This window comes from Microcaecilia unicolor, chromosome 8 (assembly GCF_901765095.1).
Source record: "Microcaecilia unicolor chromosome 8, aMicUni1.1, whole genome shotgun sequence".
NCBI lineage: Eukaryota > Metazoa > Chordata > Amphibia > Gymnophiona > Siphonopidae > Microcaecilia > Microcaecilia unicolor.
The window spans coordinates 202,725,175-202,743,368 of NC_044038.1; the positions used below are offsets into that span (position 1 = coordinate 202,725,175).

At 45.6% G+C, this 18,194-nt stretch overlaps 1 protein-coding gene across 6 annotated transcripts in view; it reads right to left on the reverse strand.

The window, feature by feature from the left end:
* OSBPL2 (oxysterol binding protein like 2) overlaps window positions 1-18,194 on the reverse strand; it is a 133,516-nt gene that overhangs the window by 8,012 nt on the left and 107,310 nt on the right. For all 6 annotated transcript variants that reach the window (XM_030213590.1, XM_030213592.1, XM_030213591.1 and 3 more), the window contains 4 exons: window positions 14,453-14,576; window positions 5,224-5,352; window positions 4,026-4,149; window positions 2,671-2,761 (listed from right to left, as the gene is read on the reverse strand). In XM_030213590.1, the coding sequence (XP_030069450.1) occupies window positions 2,671-2,761; window positions 4,026-4,149; window positions 5,224-5,352; window positions 14,453-14,576 (468 nt within the window). The remainder of the gene's footprint in view (window positions 1-2,670; window positions 2,762-4,025; window positions 4,150-5,223; window positions 5,353-14,452; window positions 14,577-18,194) is intronic.

Here is an 18,194-nt window from a genome sequence, read left to right on the forward strand (position 1 = left end):
GCCCTTCCCTCCCATGTCCAGCAATTCTCTCTCCCCTGCCCTTCCCATGTCCAGCAATTCTCTCTCCCCTGTCCTTCCCTCCCATCCCATGTCCAGCAATTCTCTCTCCCCTGCCCTTCCCTCCCATCCCATGTCCAGCAATTCTCTCTCCCTTGCCCTTCCCTCCATCCCATCCTATGTCCAGCAATTCTCTCTCCCTTGCCCTTCCCTCCCATCCCATGTCCAGCAATTCTCTCTCCCTTGCCCTTCCCTCCCAGCCCATCCCATGTCCAGCAATTCTCTCTCCCCTGCCCTTCCCATGTCCAGCAATTCTCTCTCCCTTGCCCTTCCCTCCCATCCCATGTCCAGCAATTCTCTCCCCGCCCTTCACATGTCCAGCAATTCTCTCTCCCCTGCCCTTCCCTCCCATCCCATGTCCAGCAATTCTCTCTCCCTTGCCCTTCCCTCCATCCCATCCTATGTCCAGCAATTCTCTCTCCCTTGCCCTTCCCTCCATCCCATCCTATGTCCAGCAATTCTCTCTCCCCTGCCCTTCCCATGTCCAGCAATTCTCTCTCCCTTGCCCTTCCCTCCCATCCCATGTCCAGCAATTCTCTCTCCCCGCCCTTCACATGTCCAGCAATTCTCTCTCCCCTGCCCTTCCCTCCCATCCCATTGATTTCCAGCAATTCTCTCTCCTCTGCCCTTCCCTCCCATCCCATGTCCAGCAATTCTCTCTCCCCTGCCCTTCCCTCCCATTATTTCCAGTGATTCTCCGCCTCTCCCCTGCCCTCCGATCGACGTGCAGCGATTTTTCCGTCCCTCCCCTGCCCTCACCTCTCTCATATCCAGCGATTCTTCGTCCCCCAGCGTCCTCCTTCACTGCCTGCCACTCTGCCAGCCAGCGTCGGACGGACTCAGAAGCGAACGGTGCAGGCAGCGATTGGCTGGCAGCGTCGTAGCTTCCCTCTGCAAGTCCCGCCTACAACTTCCTGTTTACGCATAGGCGGGACTTGCAGAGGGAAGCTACGACGCTGCCAGCCAATCGCTGCCTGCACCGTTCGCTTCTGAGTCCGACTGGCTGGCAGGCAGTGAAGGGGGACGAAGAATCGCTGGATATGAGAGAGGTGAGGGCAGGGGAGGGACGGAAAAATCGCTGCACGTCGATGAGAGGGCAGGGGAGAGGCGGAGAATCGCTGGAAGTAATGGGAGGGGAGGGGAGGAGGAGAAAAAGGTGCCGGTACGCCGTACCGTTGCGTACCGGCACAAAAAAAGCACTGATAATGAGAATGAGGACACTAACAAGACAAACTGTTTGGACACAGGTAAAATAAACAGAACCAAGCTCCACAGAATATCATCTTTAAACCAAAGTGCAGCATGTAGCTATTAATAGTTAGCTATGTGTTAATTCCAGAAATTAAGAGAAATGCCTTTCTTCCTATTTCATCACCTGCATCTCATCTGTTGAGTAGAGGCTTACCGAATTTCGGTTTTCGCACTGAAACCTGAAACTCTCCCCCTCACAGTAATCATTCTCCGTCTCCTTGAGTCATTCAACCACCCATACTTCCTCCCCAGGTCTACCTTAAGAAACCCTAGTAGTCTAGTGGCCTCTTCGGGGACAAGAATGAATCCCACTCATTCCTGCCTGGTGCTGCTCCTCCTTCAAAATAGCTTCCGGGACATCCAACGGCAATTTCATGAGTCTGCCGTAGGGGATCCTGGCAGTCATATTAAGATTAGAACCAGCATAAGCAGGAGCAACCAGTGATGGAACCGGCAGAAATAGGAACAAATCTCAAAATGGCTGCCGGAACCTCCCACAGCAGTCTCACAAGTACCAGAAACCATTTTAAAGGAAGAACCAGTCCTGTGCAGGAGCAAGTGGGGACTCTTCCTGTGCCCACTACCCACCAATGACATGGCAGACCCAGGAAAGGGCTGCTTCTAGGTGGGGGTGGGGGGGCAATTTTTGGTCAGGTGGGGTCAGTTTTGTTCTCAACTTTGGTTTTAGTAAAACCAAGTGGCCAATTTCAGTCACGAAGATCCTGGTTTTGGTCAGGTAGGAATCCTACCCTGAAAGTCCTACCCCCACTTTTCCACATTTAACTTATTCTTTTTGCTCTCAGTCTGGCCATCATAACTCATGTTTTTCTTACTATTTTATTCGGCTTGTGGTTTTCAAAGTGCAAAATCAGGATCCAGCATTTGCTGAAGCCACTTATCAAAAAAATTCTGACCCTCGGATGTCAAAACTGATACAGGAATTAAGACCATAAGCTCTACGAGGTAAGACTAAAAGGCCCATGCCCACACATCTGAATATCTGAATATATATGATGCCAACACGGAGGTCACTAAAATAAGAAAATCTGGGTCAAGCAGAGGAAGATCCCTAACACTCAGGAACGAAAGAAATGCTGGAGACAGTACAGTGTTAGTGAAAACAAGTAGGGCCTGGAGGGCTTGATCTGCCATCATGCTTCTCAGCATTTACTTGTATGGATATACCAAATCTGCTAAACCATCAAGTTCTTGACTGAAATCAAGACATCTCTGGGATAAAGCAGCATGAAGAATCAGGTCCCCTTTGCTTGCCAGACTTAGACCAGGAATGATCATCAAAATACACTTGTAAAACCTTAAACTGATATTACTCAAAAGCAATTCAAGAATGAAAATACATACCTCGTCTTCCACTCTTCTTCAGTTCTAGCCCGTTCCCTTCGAGCAGCTCTTTGCTTTTCCTCCAACCTCTCTTTCTGTTTACCTGCTAGATCTGCAGAAAAACAATTCAATTAGTCAGCAGTGTACAAAGCTACCCAAACTGAATCTCAGAAAGACAGAAGAGTATCATCAGCATGCATGGCACTCTACCTAATAAATTCCAAATTGTGAGAAAATACACATACAATAATCTGTACTGAATATCCACACTGTTCCCTTTTGGTATTTCGTCTACTTTTTAAATTCATAATGTCCTTTGTATCTAGAAATGTTAAAAATTACAATATAAAACAAACAGACACACATGTCTCTTAGAATAGGAATCTATGGATACCAAATCTTTATCTATGGATTTAAAAAAACAGTTCTAATGTGAAACCTGACCTATTGATCTAGTGGACCCATAAAAATTAATTTCTCCTGAAGATAAATACAACAGCTAACATTTCAAAAATCTCTGCTAAGCTATCAGACTCTCTGTACTATTGCAGTGTTAAAAGTTACATGCCAACCCAGCCACCATGAAAAAGTGCACCCTATAGCTCTAGTTGTGTGCGACAGACATGCAGCCCTCATGCAGAATGGAACAAAACCTTTTGCCACTGGAAATTGGGCCCACGTAGGCAGTGAACTGACCTTTTTCAGAGGCCTCTCTCTAGGTATCCCAGGTCTTATCTTTGGCCTCACATCTGTTTTTCTTATCCAACATGCCCATATTTGTACTGTTTTGACTCTGAATCCCCCTGCCATAGCCAGAGACCTTCACCCCCCCCCCCCCCCCCTTATCAGTTAGTAACCGAGGGAAAGAAAAATTTCTTTTACTATGTATATGCATGTTGCCCTGGCCAGGCTCTTTACATGTGTACATATTTGATTGGCTGCCCTGGCCAGGCTCTGCCCTGTTTTGGGCTGGAACTGCACTACACACTGGCATTTTGGGGGGAATTTCTTTAGAGCTTTTCCTTTTCCTTGTATTTTTGCTCTGATAGTCCATCTGTGGCGTTAAGCCACAAGTCTCTGCAGTCCAGACCCTTCATGCCCCCTCCCTGTGCACAGGGTGCTAGACTGCCATGAATACTATCTACCTGTAACCAGAAGCTGTGTAGCTGTTCACTCTGGCACCATATTAAAGGTATCTATCGTATCTATTCCCTGGGTGAGTGTACACGAGTTTGTGATCTATGCACATTTGTCATCGAAAATACAAAAGTCTCACAAGGTACCAGAAGGAATCACTGCTGTTCTAGATCAAGCCCTGTTTGGAAGGGGATGCGAATCCTTCCTTATATTGCTGTGCTGTCACTACTCACACCTACCCATGTTGCCATTCTCCATGTTTCTTATGTCTGGACGTAGACGGCAATCAGTGGGAGCTAAAATCTTCTCCAGGTCTTTATCCAGTTCATTCAGCGACACAGCAAAGCTGGTGAAATTATACATCTAAACAAATTTTTTTAAAAATAAAACCTTCAAATAAGTGTGATTTTAGCATTTTCTTTACAGGACTGTGAATGTGGGCACCCAGTAGCTGCCAGCAAGCAAAGACCACTACCATGTCCACACTCACATTATTACAGAACAGGGAATGCCCAAAGAAACTTCCCGCAAGATATTTCAAATCCCTAAAAGGGCAGCAGAGGTAGACACTCTCATTGGAGTTTGATGCCATGCTGTACCACCTTTATCCTCTTCAGCTGCTGGAGCCTCCAAAAGATTAAACTTCCTCAGCAAGATGGATTCAGCCATGGCATCCCCTGCTATAGACTCTTATTCAATTTCCAATCATCTACCTCTGACCTCCCCTCTGCCCTCTGTCCCAAGCACACTGTCCTGCTTGGACTGTCTCTGCTGCTAGGTTATTCCAGACACCTAATGCCCTCTCAAACAAGTCATATTTGCTCATGTTCCTTCTCAGTTTCCTACCTGTTTGTTTCCTATCACAATATTGCCAGCTTATCAAAAAACAGAAGTTTGGGCAGGAACAGAGCTTTATGATTGACTCCTGCAGGCTGTGGACAGCATTCCTACAATATTTAATGCAAACTTTGGTACTAAAAACTTGTTTTTCTCCTGAAAACCCACAGTGCACTTTAATGTTAGAAAGTAAGAAAGGTTTGGCCAATATGCCACCACTGCAAGCATTAAATAATCTGAAGTTACAGATTTCAAATTCCTGCCAAATATTAAAAATCTGTGCACCATCTTAGCCCCCCCCCCCCCCCCCCCCCAATCCTCCTATCAACTTCAGAGCCATCAGTGAATTTCTACAGAGTTATGTCTCCAGATGGACAAAATAAAGCAGCTCTTCAGCTCTATTTTAACAAGACAAAAAAATGCCTTACTTCATCATATGCTAAAGAGAAGCTCCCAGCACCTTTTTAAATCATCACTTTTTCTCCCTCAGTTTCCTCTACTAGTAACTTCTGCTTTCATTTACATGATTTTCTCTTCTTGGAGTTTCCATAAGTTTTGGAGAGAGGAAGAGGAAACACTCACAGCACTGTACTTAATTACCTGGGATGAGTTTGGTGGTCGGGATATGATTCTCCAAAGCAGCTTACTCCCTGGAATGACCTGTACCGTCTCCTGCACCTCTGGCATGTCATCAGCCTCGTCATTCTCCAACTTCACAGCGTCATCATTCTGAAAATAAACAGCCTCTATCAGAGTCTCAGAAAGCCACAGACCAATGTAAAGTCAATAATGAAAGACGTCTATTATTATTTTTGCAATAATGCAACTCAAATAAAGCAAAGTTACTCACCTGTAGCAGGTGTTCTCCGAGGACAGCAGCTAAGTATTCGCATACCTATGGAGCCTGGTGCAGACATTGACTATTGAATTGAAGAATTTTCTAGCAGCGTTCCACCGTGCATGCGCTGGTGCCTTCCCATGCGAGTACTGGTCCTTCGGTCATTGTAAAAAGCTAAAGAATTCAACTCCAAGGCGAGGTGGGAGGGTATGTGAGAATATTTGACCTGTAGTCCTCAGAGAACACCTGTTATAGGTAACTTTGTTTTTTCTGGGGACAAATAAGCCATCAAATTCTCAGATCTGGGAATCCCTAGCTGTCAGGCTCACTGAAAACAATGCTAGGACAATAGGGACTCAAAATGTCGAGGCAAGTTATTCAATCAACCTGAAACAATTTGTGTACTACTTGTGAAGTTCAGCCTGGAACAGAACAAAACTGGGCCTAGAGGGATGAAGTTGGATTCTAGACACTGAACAAATTCTGACCGAACCGGCCATCACGTCAAGTATCCTGCTCAAGGCAGTCATGAGATGTGAAAGTGTGGACAGATGACTATGTCGCAGTCTTGCAAATCTCATCTATGGAGGCTGACCTCAAGTGGGCTACCAACGTAGCCATGGCTCTGACATTATCAGCCTTGACATGATCCTCTAGTCAGCTCAGTCTGGGCATAAGTAAAGGAGATGCAATTTGCTAGCCAATTGGAAATGGTGTCTGCCCCCATCCTGTTTGTGTCAAAAGAAACAAAAGTTGGGTGGACTGTGTATGGGCTTTAGTCCACTCCAAATAGAAGGCTAAGGCTCACATGCAATCCAAGGTATGCAGCACGCTCTCACCAGGATGGGCATGTGATTTTGGGAAAAATGTTGGAAATAAAATTGACTGATTAAGATGGAATTCTGACACTATCTTAGGAAGGAACTTAGGGTGCGTGCGGAAACTTAGTGTAAAGTGGGTCAGCTACTAGAGCCTGAAGCTCACCGACCCTGCGAGCTGAAGTGACTGCCACCAGAAACGCAACATCCAGGTCAAATACTTCAGATGGCAGGGATCAAGCAGCTCAAAAGGAGCTTTCATCAGCTGGATGAGGACAATGTCACATTTGTAGGTTTGATTGGGGGGTTTGTCAATAACAAACCTCACAAGAAGTGAACAACTAGAGACTGTACAGAGAAGGGTTTACCTCCCATACAGTGATAAGCGCCAACCGCACTGAGAGTTGGCTTTTAAACCCGACTCAGAGAGGTGCAGGAGGTATTCAAATAGTTTTTGTGTAGGATAAGTGGAGATTTAAGGCCTTGCCCTCACACCTTTTAGCAAACCTCCTCCACTTAAAATGAGTAACACCTCTTAGGGGAGTCTTTCCTAGAAGCCAGAAAGATGCAGGAGACTCCCTCCAGCAAATCCAAGGTTTCAAATTCTATGCTCGCAACATCCAAGCCGCGAAGTCCAGGGATTGGAAATTGGGATGTAGAAGAAACCCCATGTTCTGCATGAGGAGGATTGGAAAACAGTCCAATCTCCATGGATCTTCAAAGTATTACTCCAGAAGAAGAGGGAACCAAATCTGCCTCAGCCAGTATGGTGCAATCAGGATCACAGTTCCCTGGTGCTGCTCGAGTTTCATCAAAGTCTTCTCTTTGAGAAGGATACTGGAGAATACGCATACAGAAGACACTTCCCTTAATGCAGGAGAAAGGCATCCGACGTTAGACTACCATGCAACCTGAGCCTGGAGCAGAACTGAGAGATCTTGTTGAGCTGATTGGCAAAAAAGATCCAGGAAGCACCATGGAGCAATACAGAGGCATTATAATATTCTTTGTCTTTTCTCACAACTGGGTCAACGATCTGCAAAAACCAAAAGATTTCCCAGAGCCTTCTGGCGCACGTGCAGCAATGCACCAAGCATGCACGGACTTATTTCCAACCCACCGCGCGAGCGTGAATCTTAGTTAAGTCCAAAAGCATAAAGAAATGCACAAGTCCAAGGGGAGGTGGGCGGGATTGTGAGAATAATCAGCCTGCTGTCCTCGGAGAATACATGTTACAGGTAAGTATTTTTGCTTTCTCCGAGGACAAGCAGGCTGAGTTGTTCTCACAACTGGGGTATTCCTAGCATCCAGGCTCACCCAAAACAATTAATATTGGTCAATTGGGCCTCACAACGGCGAAGACACAACACAGATTAACCTGAAACTATATACAGAGAGTGCAGCCTGGAACAGAATAAAATGGGCCTAGGTAGGTGAAGTTGGATTTTAAACCCCAAACAGATTCTGCAGCACTGACTGCCCAAACCGACTGTCAAGTCAGGTATTCTGCTCAAGGCAGTAATGTGATGTGAATGTGTGGACTGAAGACCACGTTGCAGCTTTGCAAATCTCTTCGATGGAGGCTGACTTTAAGTGAGCCACCGATGCAGCCATGGCTCTGACATTATGAGCCGTGACATGGCCCTCCAGAGTCAGCCCAGCTTGGGCATAAGCAAAGGAAATGCAATCTGCTAACCAACTGGAGATTGTGCATTTTCCGATGGCGACTCCCCTCCTGTTGGGGTCAAAAGCTACAAAGAACTAGGCAAACTGTATGATGGAGGAGTGGCCTAGTGGTTAGGGTGGTGGACTTTGGTCCTGAGGAACTGAGTTCAATTCCCACTTCAGGCATAGGCAGCTCCTTGTGACTCTGGGCAAGTCACTTAACCCTCCATTGCTCCATGTAAGCCGCATTGAGCCTGCCATGAGTGGGAAAGCGCGGGGTACAAATGTAATAAAAATAAAAAAAATAAAAGGGCTTCATAATACGCTCCATGTAAAAGGCCAGTGCTCTCTTGCAGTCCAAGGTGTGCAAGATGCTTTCACCAGAGTGGGCATGAGGACAGGGAAAAAATGTTGACAAGATAACTGACTGGTTTAGGTGGAACTCCAACACCACCTTCGGCAGAAACTTAGGGTGCATGCAGAGGACTACTCTATTGTGATGAAACCTACTATAAGATGCATCCACCACTAGGGCCTGAAATTCACTGACAATATGAGCTGAAGTAACAGCCACCAAGAAAATGACCTTCCAGGTCAAGTACTTCAGATGGCAGGAATTCAGTGACTCAAAAGGAGCTTTCATCAGCTGGGTGAGAATGACGTTGAGATCCCATGACACTGGAGGAGGCTTGATAGGGGGCTTTGACAAAAGCAAACCTCTCATGAAGCAAACAACTAAAGGCTGTCCAGAGATAGGCTTACCTTCTACACACTGATGATAAGCACTAATTGCACTGAGGTGAACCCTTATGGAGTTGGTCTTGAGACCAGACTCTGAAAAGTGTAGAAGGTATTTAAGCAGGATCTGTGTAGGACAAGAAAGAGGATCTACGGCTTTGCTGTCACACCAGACGGCAAATCTACACCACGTAAAAGAGTAACACCTCTTAGTGGAATCTTTCCTGGAAGCAAGGACCTGGGAGACACCCTCTGGAAGACCAAAAAAAGCGAATTCTAAGCTCTCAACATCCAGGCCATAAGAGCCAGAGACTGGAGGATGGGATGTAGAAGCGACCCCTCGGTCTGAGTGATGAGGGTTGGAAAACACTCCAATCTCCATGGTTTGTCAGAGAACTCCTCCAGAAGAAGAGGGAATCAAATCTGACGTGGCCAGTAGGGCGCAATCAGGATCATGGTTCCGCGGTCTTCCTAGAAGTATGGGGAGGATACGCATACAGAAGGCCTGTTCCCCAATGTAGCAGAAAGGCATCTGACGCTAGTCTGTTGTGGGCCTGAAGCCTGATTTGAGTGGCAAAAAGATCCATTGAGGGGGTTCCTCACGCTCGTAAGATCTTGCGGGCTTCGCCCATATTCAACAACCACTCGTGAGGTTGCATTACTCTGTTCAGCCTGTCGGCCAGACTGTTGTTTACGCCTGCCAGATAAGTGGCTTGGAGAAACATGCTGTGACAGCGCGCCCAAAGCCATATCTGGATGGCTTCCTGACACAGAGAGTAAGATCTGGTGCCCACCTGCTTGTTGGTATAGTACACTGCAACCTGATTGTCTGTTTAAATTAAGATAATTTGGTTGGACAGCCAATTTCTGAAGGCCTTTAGAGCGTTCCAGATCGCTCGAAGCTCCAGGAGGTTGATCTGAAAAAACCTGTTTCCTGGGTGGACCAAGCTCCCCGAGTGTGAAACCCATCTACATGAGCTCCCCACCCCAGGAGAGATGCATCCGTCGTCAGCACTTTCTGTGGCTGAGGAATTTGGAATGGACGTCCCATGATCAAATTGGTTCAAATCGTCCACCACCGAAGGGAATTCTGAAAGTCGGTGGACAGGGATAACATCTTCTAGATTCCCCGCAGCTTGATACCACTGGGTCCATTGAGTGAATCTCATATGCAGATGTGCCATGGGTGTTACATTAACTGTGGAGGCCATGTGCCCCAGAAGTCTCAACATCTGCCGAGCTGTGACTTGCAGAGATGCTTGAACTGTGGACACCAGGGAAAAAAAGGTTGTCTGCCCCTGTCTCGGGGAGATACGCCCGGGCTGTCTTCGTGTCCAGCAATGCTCCTATGAACTCCAATTTCTGAACAGGAGTGAGATGGGACTTGGTGTAATTTATTACGAACCCTAGCAGTTCCAGCACCTGAATAGTCACCCGCATGGACTCCCAAGCACCGTCCTCCGAGGTGCTCTTCATCAGCCAATCATCGAGATAAGGGAACACATGCACTCCCAGTCTGCGTAGCGATGCTGTGACTACTGCTAGGCATTTTGTAAACACTCTGGGCGCAGACGCCAGGCCAAAGGGCAGTACGCGGTACTGCTAGTACTGTGTTCCCAGCCGAAACCGAAGGTACTTCCTATGAGCTGGGAGTATCGGAACGTGTGTGTAAACATCCTTTAAGTCCAGAAAACATAGCCAATCGTTTTCCTGAATCATGAGAAGAAGGGTGCCCAGGGAAACCATCCTGAACTTTTCTCGGAGTAGGAATTTGTTCAGGGCCCTTAGGTCTAGGATGGGACGCATCCCCCCTGTTTTCTTTTGCACAAGGAAGTACCTGGAACAGAATCCCAGCCCTTCTTCCCCTGGTGGAACAGGTTTGACTGCATGGGCCATTAGAAGGGTGGAGAGTTCCTCTGCAAATACCTGCCTGTGCTGGGAGCTGTATGAATGAGCTCCCGGTGGGCAATTTTGAGATTTGTATTCTAGATTGAGGGTGTATCCCAACTGAACTATTTGAAGAACCCACTGGTCGGAGGTTATGAGAGGCCACCTTTGGTGAAAAACATTAACCTCCCTCCAACCAGCAAGTCTTTTACTGTGGCTATGCTTTGCTGGAACCAGTCAAAAGCCCATCCCTTGCTTTTTCTGGGGAGCAGCAGGGGCCTTGGGCGCATGCTCTTGGTGAGAAAGAGCAAGCTGGGGCTGAGCCTTAGTAGGCTGGCGAGACATTGGAGAGACGTTGGAGTGTAACTACACTTTGAGAAGGAATAAGGAGCATTTCGCGTCCCGCCAAAAAACCTCCTGGAGCAAGAGGTTGTACCAGAAGGCGCCCAGCAGGAGAGAAGCCATAGCATCCATATGCTTCTTGATCTGCTCAACAAGATCCTCTACCTTCTCTCCAAAAAAGTTATTCCCCCGTCACCTCGGGGTCGGGTCCAACGATGGACGGTCCAGGGAGGCCAGTAAAGCAGGAGGCCTCGAGATAGGTGGAGACCCACTCAAAGCCTCACTGCTCCCAGCGTGTCAAGGCCTCTCAGCAGCCATGTGTACCTCTGCTCCCGATGTCGATGCGTCCCTCGATGTCGACGCCACCGATCTCAGTTCCGATGTCGATGCAGGAGTCGAAGGACTGGACCAAGCCCCAAAACGTTTCTCTCTCTGGGCTTCTCGAGCAAGTCGGGTCCTTTTCTTCATACGAAGACAAAGGGCGCAACGAGCTGGGCTATGGTCGGGCCGAAGGCACTGGATGCACCAGGAAAGGGTATCTGTACCTGAGATGGTCCAGTTGCACCGAGTACAACGTTTGAAGCCGCTGGGAGTCTTCAATAACATGGAAGGAAAGCCGCACCGGCAAAATCAAACAGCTCGATTGCGCCAAGAAAAAAGGCACAAAAAAAGAAAGGGGGAAAACCCCGACCGCGCAGCCGCTGTCAAAAAGAAAGGAAACTTAAAAAGTGGAAAAATTAAACTAAAAGAAGGGAAAATAATAAACAGGTTTTTTTTTTTGAGAATTAGCAAAAACTGAAAAGAAAAACACTTCACCGTCGCTGAAGGCTCTTTCCCAGGCACAAATGGAGCAACACAAAATCCTATCACTCCTTGTTGCAGAAAAAAAGAAAACTAAGATACGCGCTTGTGCGGCAGGCAATCAGTCCGTGCATGCGCAGTGCGTCGCTGCATGCACGCCAGAAGGCTCTGGCAAATCTTTTTTTTGCTATGTTTTCATACCGATTCCAGGGCCGACGTGGATCGTCGACTCAGCTGTGCGAACTCAGCCTGCTTGTCTTCGGAGAACTATGATTTGAATTATTCTTCCCTGTCCACATTAAATCTCATCTGTCATTTGGATGACCAGTCTTTCAACTTCCTAAGGTTTTCCTACAATTTTTCACAATCTGCATGCGTTTTAACAACTTTGAATAGTTTTGTGTCTGTAAATTTAATCACCTTACTCGTCATTCTCATTTCTAGATCACTAATAAATATGTTAAATAGCACTGGTCTCAGCACAGATCCCCAGGGCACTGAATTATAACATAAAATCCTGTTTGTGTAGCTGCAGCCTGGAAAAGAACAGAATGGGCCTAGGAAAGTGGCATCGGATTCTATACCCCAAAACAAGTTCTACAGAACTGTCTGACCAAACCTGTCGCATCAGGAATCCTGCTCAATAGTAGCGAGATGCGAGTGTGTGAATGGAAGACCATGTTGAAACTCAGCAAATCTACTTAATGGAGGCTGACCTTGAGTGGGCTACTGAAGTGACCATGGCTCTGACAATGTGACTCATGATATAACCCTCCAGAGTCAACCCAGTCTGAGCATAAGTGAAGAAGATGCAGTCTACTAGCTAACTCGATACATTATGTTCATCAATAGCTGCCCCTGCTAGAGTGAAAAGAAACAAAAAACTGGATGGACTGTCTATGACAGTGATTCCCAAACCTGGAGGCACCCCAGCCTCCACTGAATGCAAATCCCTCTCATGAAATTTCATTGTGGAATTGAAAACCTGACTGCGGGGATATGCAGAGCGGGCCACAGGACACTCACAGGCAGTAGGTGAATTAGCGGGCAGCAGGAGAAAGGCAGTTGCTGGCTATAGAAGCCAGCAGGAAACGATCCTCGGGCCAAGGCTCAGAGCTAAAGCAGTCGGGCTATATGGGGGGGGGGGGGCAGGAGTGGAGGCAGCAGCAGCATACAAGCAGCCAGCAGTGCCGGTAGGCAAGCTAGAGCGGAGCAGAAAGCAACAACTGTATGTACATGTGTTGCATCTTGCTTCTGCTCTTTGCTTGCTACTCTTTTATAGGGTTCATCTTTTCAGCGTGTGAAAATTTCTTTCATTCTAACTGGCTGGCTTGCCTGTGATGCCATTCCTGAAAGCTGCCACCTGAGGCCAATGCTTTAGTTGGCCTCATTATAGGGCTGCCCCTGACTTTTTCCCCCTTATAAGTTGATCCAGGTAATGATGGCCTGTTCTGTAAATATTTATACGTGCTACACACTAGAGCGGTGCATGACAATGGCTGTCAAGAGTATACACTAGTTTGCATGCACACTATGTATGGCCCCCTGAGCTGCCCTTCTGATACATGACTCTTTTGACTGCATGGGTTAACAGAGGGCTCCATGTATCGTAGTACAGTGGCCCCTGAGGTTTCAAAAATGCAGCTGCATGGACTGGAAATGGCCAAGCATGGTGCCCTGTGGAGAGTATTTTCACCAGTTGACAGCTAATCTTAGAACAATCTCAAGCTATATTGTGCTCTGGGTAGACAGACTAGGTGTCCGCTTATGGCTGCAAAATTTGGAAAGGGAGGGGGAAACAGTGGCAGCAGCAGCACAGCACCTGTGCAGCAGGAGAGCAACACTTCAAAACTTACTAGCACAGGCCAACGCATTTCACCCCCTCTGACAGAATATTGTGTTGGAAAGCACAGGATGCAGCACACCCCGAGTGTGGGCCTGTGTTCAAGGTCTTGCAGTATGCTTACTTTAATGTTGCATCAACATCAGTGGACAGAGGTCAATGGCTTCAGACGGAAGGGAAGGAGAGATGCTGGACTGTGTGTGTGGGTGGGGGGGCAGCGTTAGGGAGCCAACAGTTGAAAGTTCCCCTAGGGCATCATATACCCTTGGCCTGACTCGGTTCTCTTTTGTACAATAATTGGACAATGAAGAAAAAGTGGCCATCACTTGATAATCAAGTAGATGGGTTCTGAAAGCTACGGAAAAAAGAAACACACAGAAAGTTGGGTCATCTCATATAACAGGCCCATTTCACAGTGGAATATGGATAAGGCTTCACAGCAGATACAATTAGGTTATTACATGCTGAACCACAGGTTTGTTTGTTTGTTTTTTTTTGTTTTTCAGTTTTCTCCAAGGCTAATCGAATAATGCTTCACAAAACGAAAGATAAAATAATTTATCATTCAACTTGGTATTCCAACATGTGGCAAAGGAAGCCTAGTCAAGCTGTGGCATCTACTTCTCAAAAGAAACAAACAAACAAAAAAAAACCCCTTCATTAAGATTACCACATTGGAAGACAAAACGTATGTAGTCTCAAAAAGCTCATTTTTGGACATTTCCTATAATCGGAATGTAAAAGGAATACCACTGATGAAGAAATGTGCACAGAAGTTCAAGAGCCACGGTGCACTGAGATGGAAAGAAAGACCACCCAGGTGGCAGAAGGTAACAAATCCACAGGTACTGGCAAACATTCTTAGCTTCACCCTTAGACCTAGGTTAATATCTTTACCTGCTTTACTTTCTTCTGGTCTCCACCACGCTTTTCATTTTTTTTATACGTTTCATAAGTCAGAGGATCCACACACCATAAACATTCTGTCCACTTTCCATAAATCACACAAAGCTTCTTTTTGCTATTCAGAAAGTGAAAAAGAGCACAATATTAACATTCTTGTTTATACATCTTATCTATGCAAGTCACTGAAACACACTGAATAAAAAGAAATGCAAAATTGTGCTGTTCTTTCATCTCAAGCTATTCTTGATCCACTTCAATCTGGCTTTCGCCCCCTTCATTCAACTGAAACAGCGCTTGCTAAAGTCTCCAATGATCTGTTCCTGGCCAGCAGGGACTGTCTCTTCATGTTCAAGTGTACAGCGCTGTGTACGTCTAGTAGCGCTTTAGAAATGATAAGTAGTAGTAGTATGTGAATAAGGAAGCAGAGAGGACTGGATCCCACAGTATTTTGGGAAGTAGAGAAAATAGTCCTAGAGTGACAGGGATGCTATTATTAAAATGAAGCATGCAATTTTAAGTCTGTGGGTAGATGAAAGCTTCAAGAGGCCAGCATGCTTTTTTTATAGCAATTATTTGTCATTTGTACATAAATACAATATAAGAAAACAATATAGCCCATATCACTTGAATGAAAGGAAAAAGAAAATATAGTACAAAAAAAAAATAAAGGAAATCAAGTTTAACACCAAAGAGTTTAAACTATACACCCTGGTTAAATTACACTAATTCCTATAGATATTATCAATAACCACCCAGAATCATCTTGCTTCCTTGTCTAAACAGCAGTCTTTCTAACTGATCTGGGTCAAAAAAAAAAGTATAAGAAATATCAGGAAAGGTAATTACACATTTCACAGGAAGTTTCAAAAAGAAACTAGCACCAAGTGTTTGTACTCTCAATTTAAAAACTGAATAAATTGTTTACGTTTATGTTTCATAGCTTTAGAAACATCAGGAAAAACCTGAAGTTTCTTTCTGCAAATCAAAACTTTTTAGCAAAATAGGTCTTCAAAAATAATATCTTATCACATTCTAAAGAGAATGTTACCAGAAGGGTGGCACGAGTAGGAATATCATCCTGAGTTGTTTCCAAAAATTCCATCAAATGAAAAGAATTAATTGTTCTGGGTGATAATACATCAGATGCCAATTCCTCCCGATTCGTACTCACCACCTTAGCACGCAAATAATAACAATTAGATATAGGCAGAGAGTCAGCAGCAGAAAGAAGCAGAATTTCCTTCATGTATTTTCTCAAAAGTATCTCAGCTGATAGAAGCGGACAAACTGGAGGATTTGGATAATAAATTTATTCAATTGGATAATTCTCAAAGCTTACTGGAATCTCAGGTTGGGACCCTGCAAAGGACTGGATCCTCTGGGATCAGTGATAGATTGTTTCTTCATAGACATTTGGAGATGTTAGATAATCAATGAAGAGGCCAGCATGATTTTTTATTTTTTTGTTAGATTTGATACAACCGGTGTAAAGTAGTTACCAACGTGACCTATACAACACCATGAGTGGGCTCTCAGACCAATAAGGAGAATTAGGTCTTACCTAATAACTTTCCCGCAGGTTCTGGATTAGTGGGAAGGACTAATGGAAAGGAAATTTTGTCCATCAACCAGCAGGTGGAAATAAAGAACTAAAAACTGAGCGCAAGCGGAACAACAAATGGCTAGAAAGGTAAGGAGGGGTGACAAAAATTTCTTCAGGTATATTAGTGAAAGGAAAATGACTAAAAAGGGAATTGTGAGACTGAAAGATGCTGCGACCCGCTATGTAGATAATGATGAAGAAAAAGCAAATTTGCTAAATAGATAGTTTTGTTCTGTTTTCACTGAAGAAACTCCTGGAGGAGAACCTTGATTGACTGGCAAAAGTACATACAAGAATGGAGTGGATATAGCACCATTCATGGAAAACAGTGTGTATGAACAACTAGGAAACCTAAAGGTGGACAAAGCCATGGGACCGGACGGGATCCACCTCAGGATATTGAGGGAGCTCAGAGAGGTTCTGGCGGGTCCTCTTAAAGATTTGTTTAATAAATCCTTGGAGACAGGAGAGGTTCCGTGGGATTGGAGAATGGCGGATGTGGTCCCTCTTCACAAAAGTGGTGATGGGGAAGAAGCTGGAAACTACAGGCCGGTAAGCCTCACTTCGGTCATTGCAAAAGTAATGGAAGCGATGCTGAAGGAAAGGATAGTGAATTTCCTGGAAGCCAATAAGTTGCAAGATCCGAGACAACATGGTTTTACCAAAGGGAAATAGTGTCAAACGAATCTCATTGAATTCTTTGACTGGGTGACCGGAGAACTGAATCAGGGATGTGCTATAGACGTAATCCACTTAGATTTCAGCAAAGCTTTTGACACAGTTCCCCACAGGAGGCTCTTAAATAAACTAGACAGGCTGAAGATAGGACCCAAAGTGGTGAACTGGATTAGGAACTGGTTGACGGACTGACGCCAGAGGGTGGTGGTTAATGGAATTCGCTCGGATGAGGGAAAGGTGAGTAGTGGAGTGCCTCAGGGATCGGTGCTGGGGACAATTCTGTTCAATATATTTGTGAGTGACATTGCCGAAGGGTTAGAAGGTAAAGTTTGCCTTTTTGCGTACGATACTAAGATTTGTAACAGAGTGGACACCGGGAGGGAGTGGAAAACATGAAAAAGGATCTGCGGAAGCTAGAAGAATGGTCTAAGGTTTGGCAATTAAAATTCAATGCGAAGAAATGCAAAGTGATGCACTTAGGGAGTAGAAATCCATGGGAGACGTATGTGTTAGGCGGTGAGAGTCTGATATGTACGGACGGGGAGAGGGATCTTGGGGTGATAGTATCTGAGGATCTGAAGGCGACGAAACAGTGCGACAAGGCGGTGGCCGTAGCTAGAAGGTTGCTAGGCTGTATAGAGAGAGGTGTGACCAGCAGAAGAAAGGAAGTGTTGATGCCCCTTTATAAGTCGCTGGTGAGGCCCCACCTGGCATATTGTGTTCAGTTTTGGAGGGTGTATCTTGCTAAGAATGTAAAAACAATTGAAGCGGTGCAAAGAAAAGCTACAAGAATGGTATGGGATTTGCAATACAAGACGTATGAGGAGAGACTTGCTGACCTGAACATGTATACCCTGGAGGAAAGGAGAAACAGGGGTGATATGATACAGACGTTCAAATATTTGAAAGGTATTAATCCGCAAACAAACCTTTTCCGGTGATGGGAAGGCGGTAGAACTAGAGGGCATGAAATGAGATTGAAGGGGGGCAGACTCAAGAAAAATGTCAGGAAGAACTTTTTCAAGGAGAGAGTGGTGGATGCTTGGAATGCCCTCCCGCGGGAGGTGGTGGAGATGAAAACGGTAACGGAATTCAAAAATGCCTGGGATAAACATAAAGGAATCCTGTTCAGAAGGAAGTGATCCTCAGAAGTTTAGCGGAGATTGGGTGGCAGAGCTGGGGAGGGGGGGGGCTAGTGCTGGTCAGACTTCTACGGTCTGTGCCGTGAGGATGGCAGATACTAATCAAGGTCAGGTATACACAAAAGGTAGTACATATGAGTTTATCTTGTTGGGCAGACTGGATGGACCGTGCAGGTCTTTCTCTGCAGTCATCTACTATGTTACTCTTGGCATCCAGTCCAGCTCCTCAGTATTTATGTAGACAACCAGTTAGAACAAACTCGGAGCAAACACAACAACTTTAAACAACTCGCTAACCTAACACTAACCA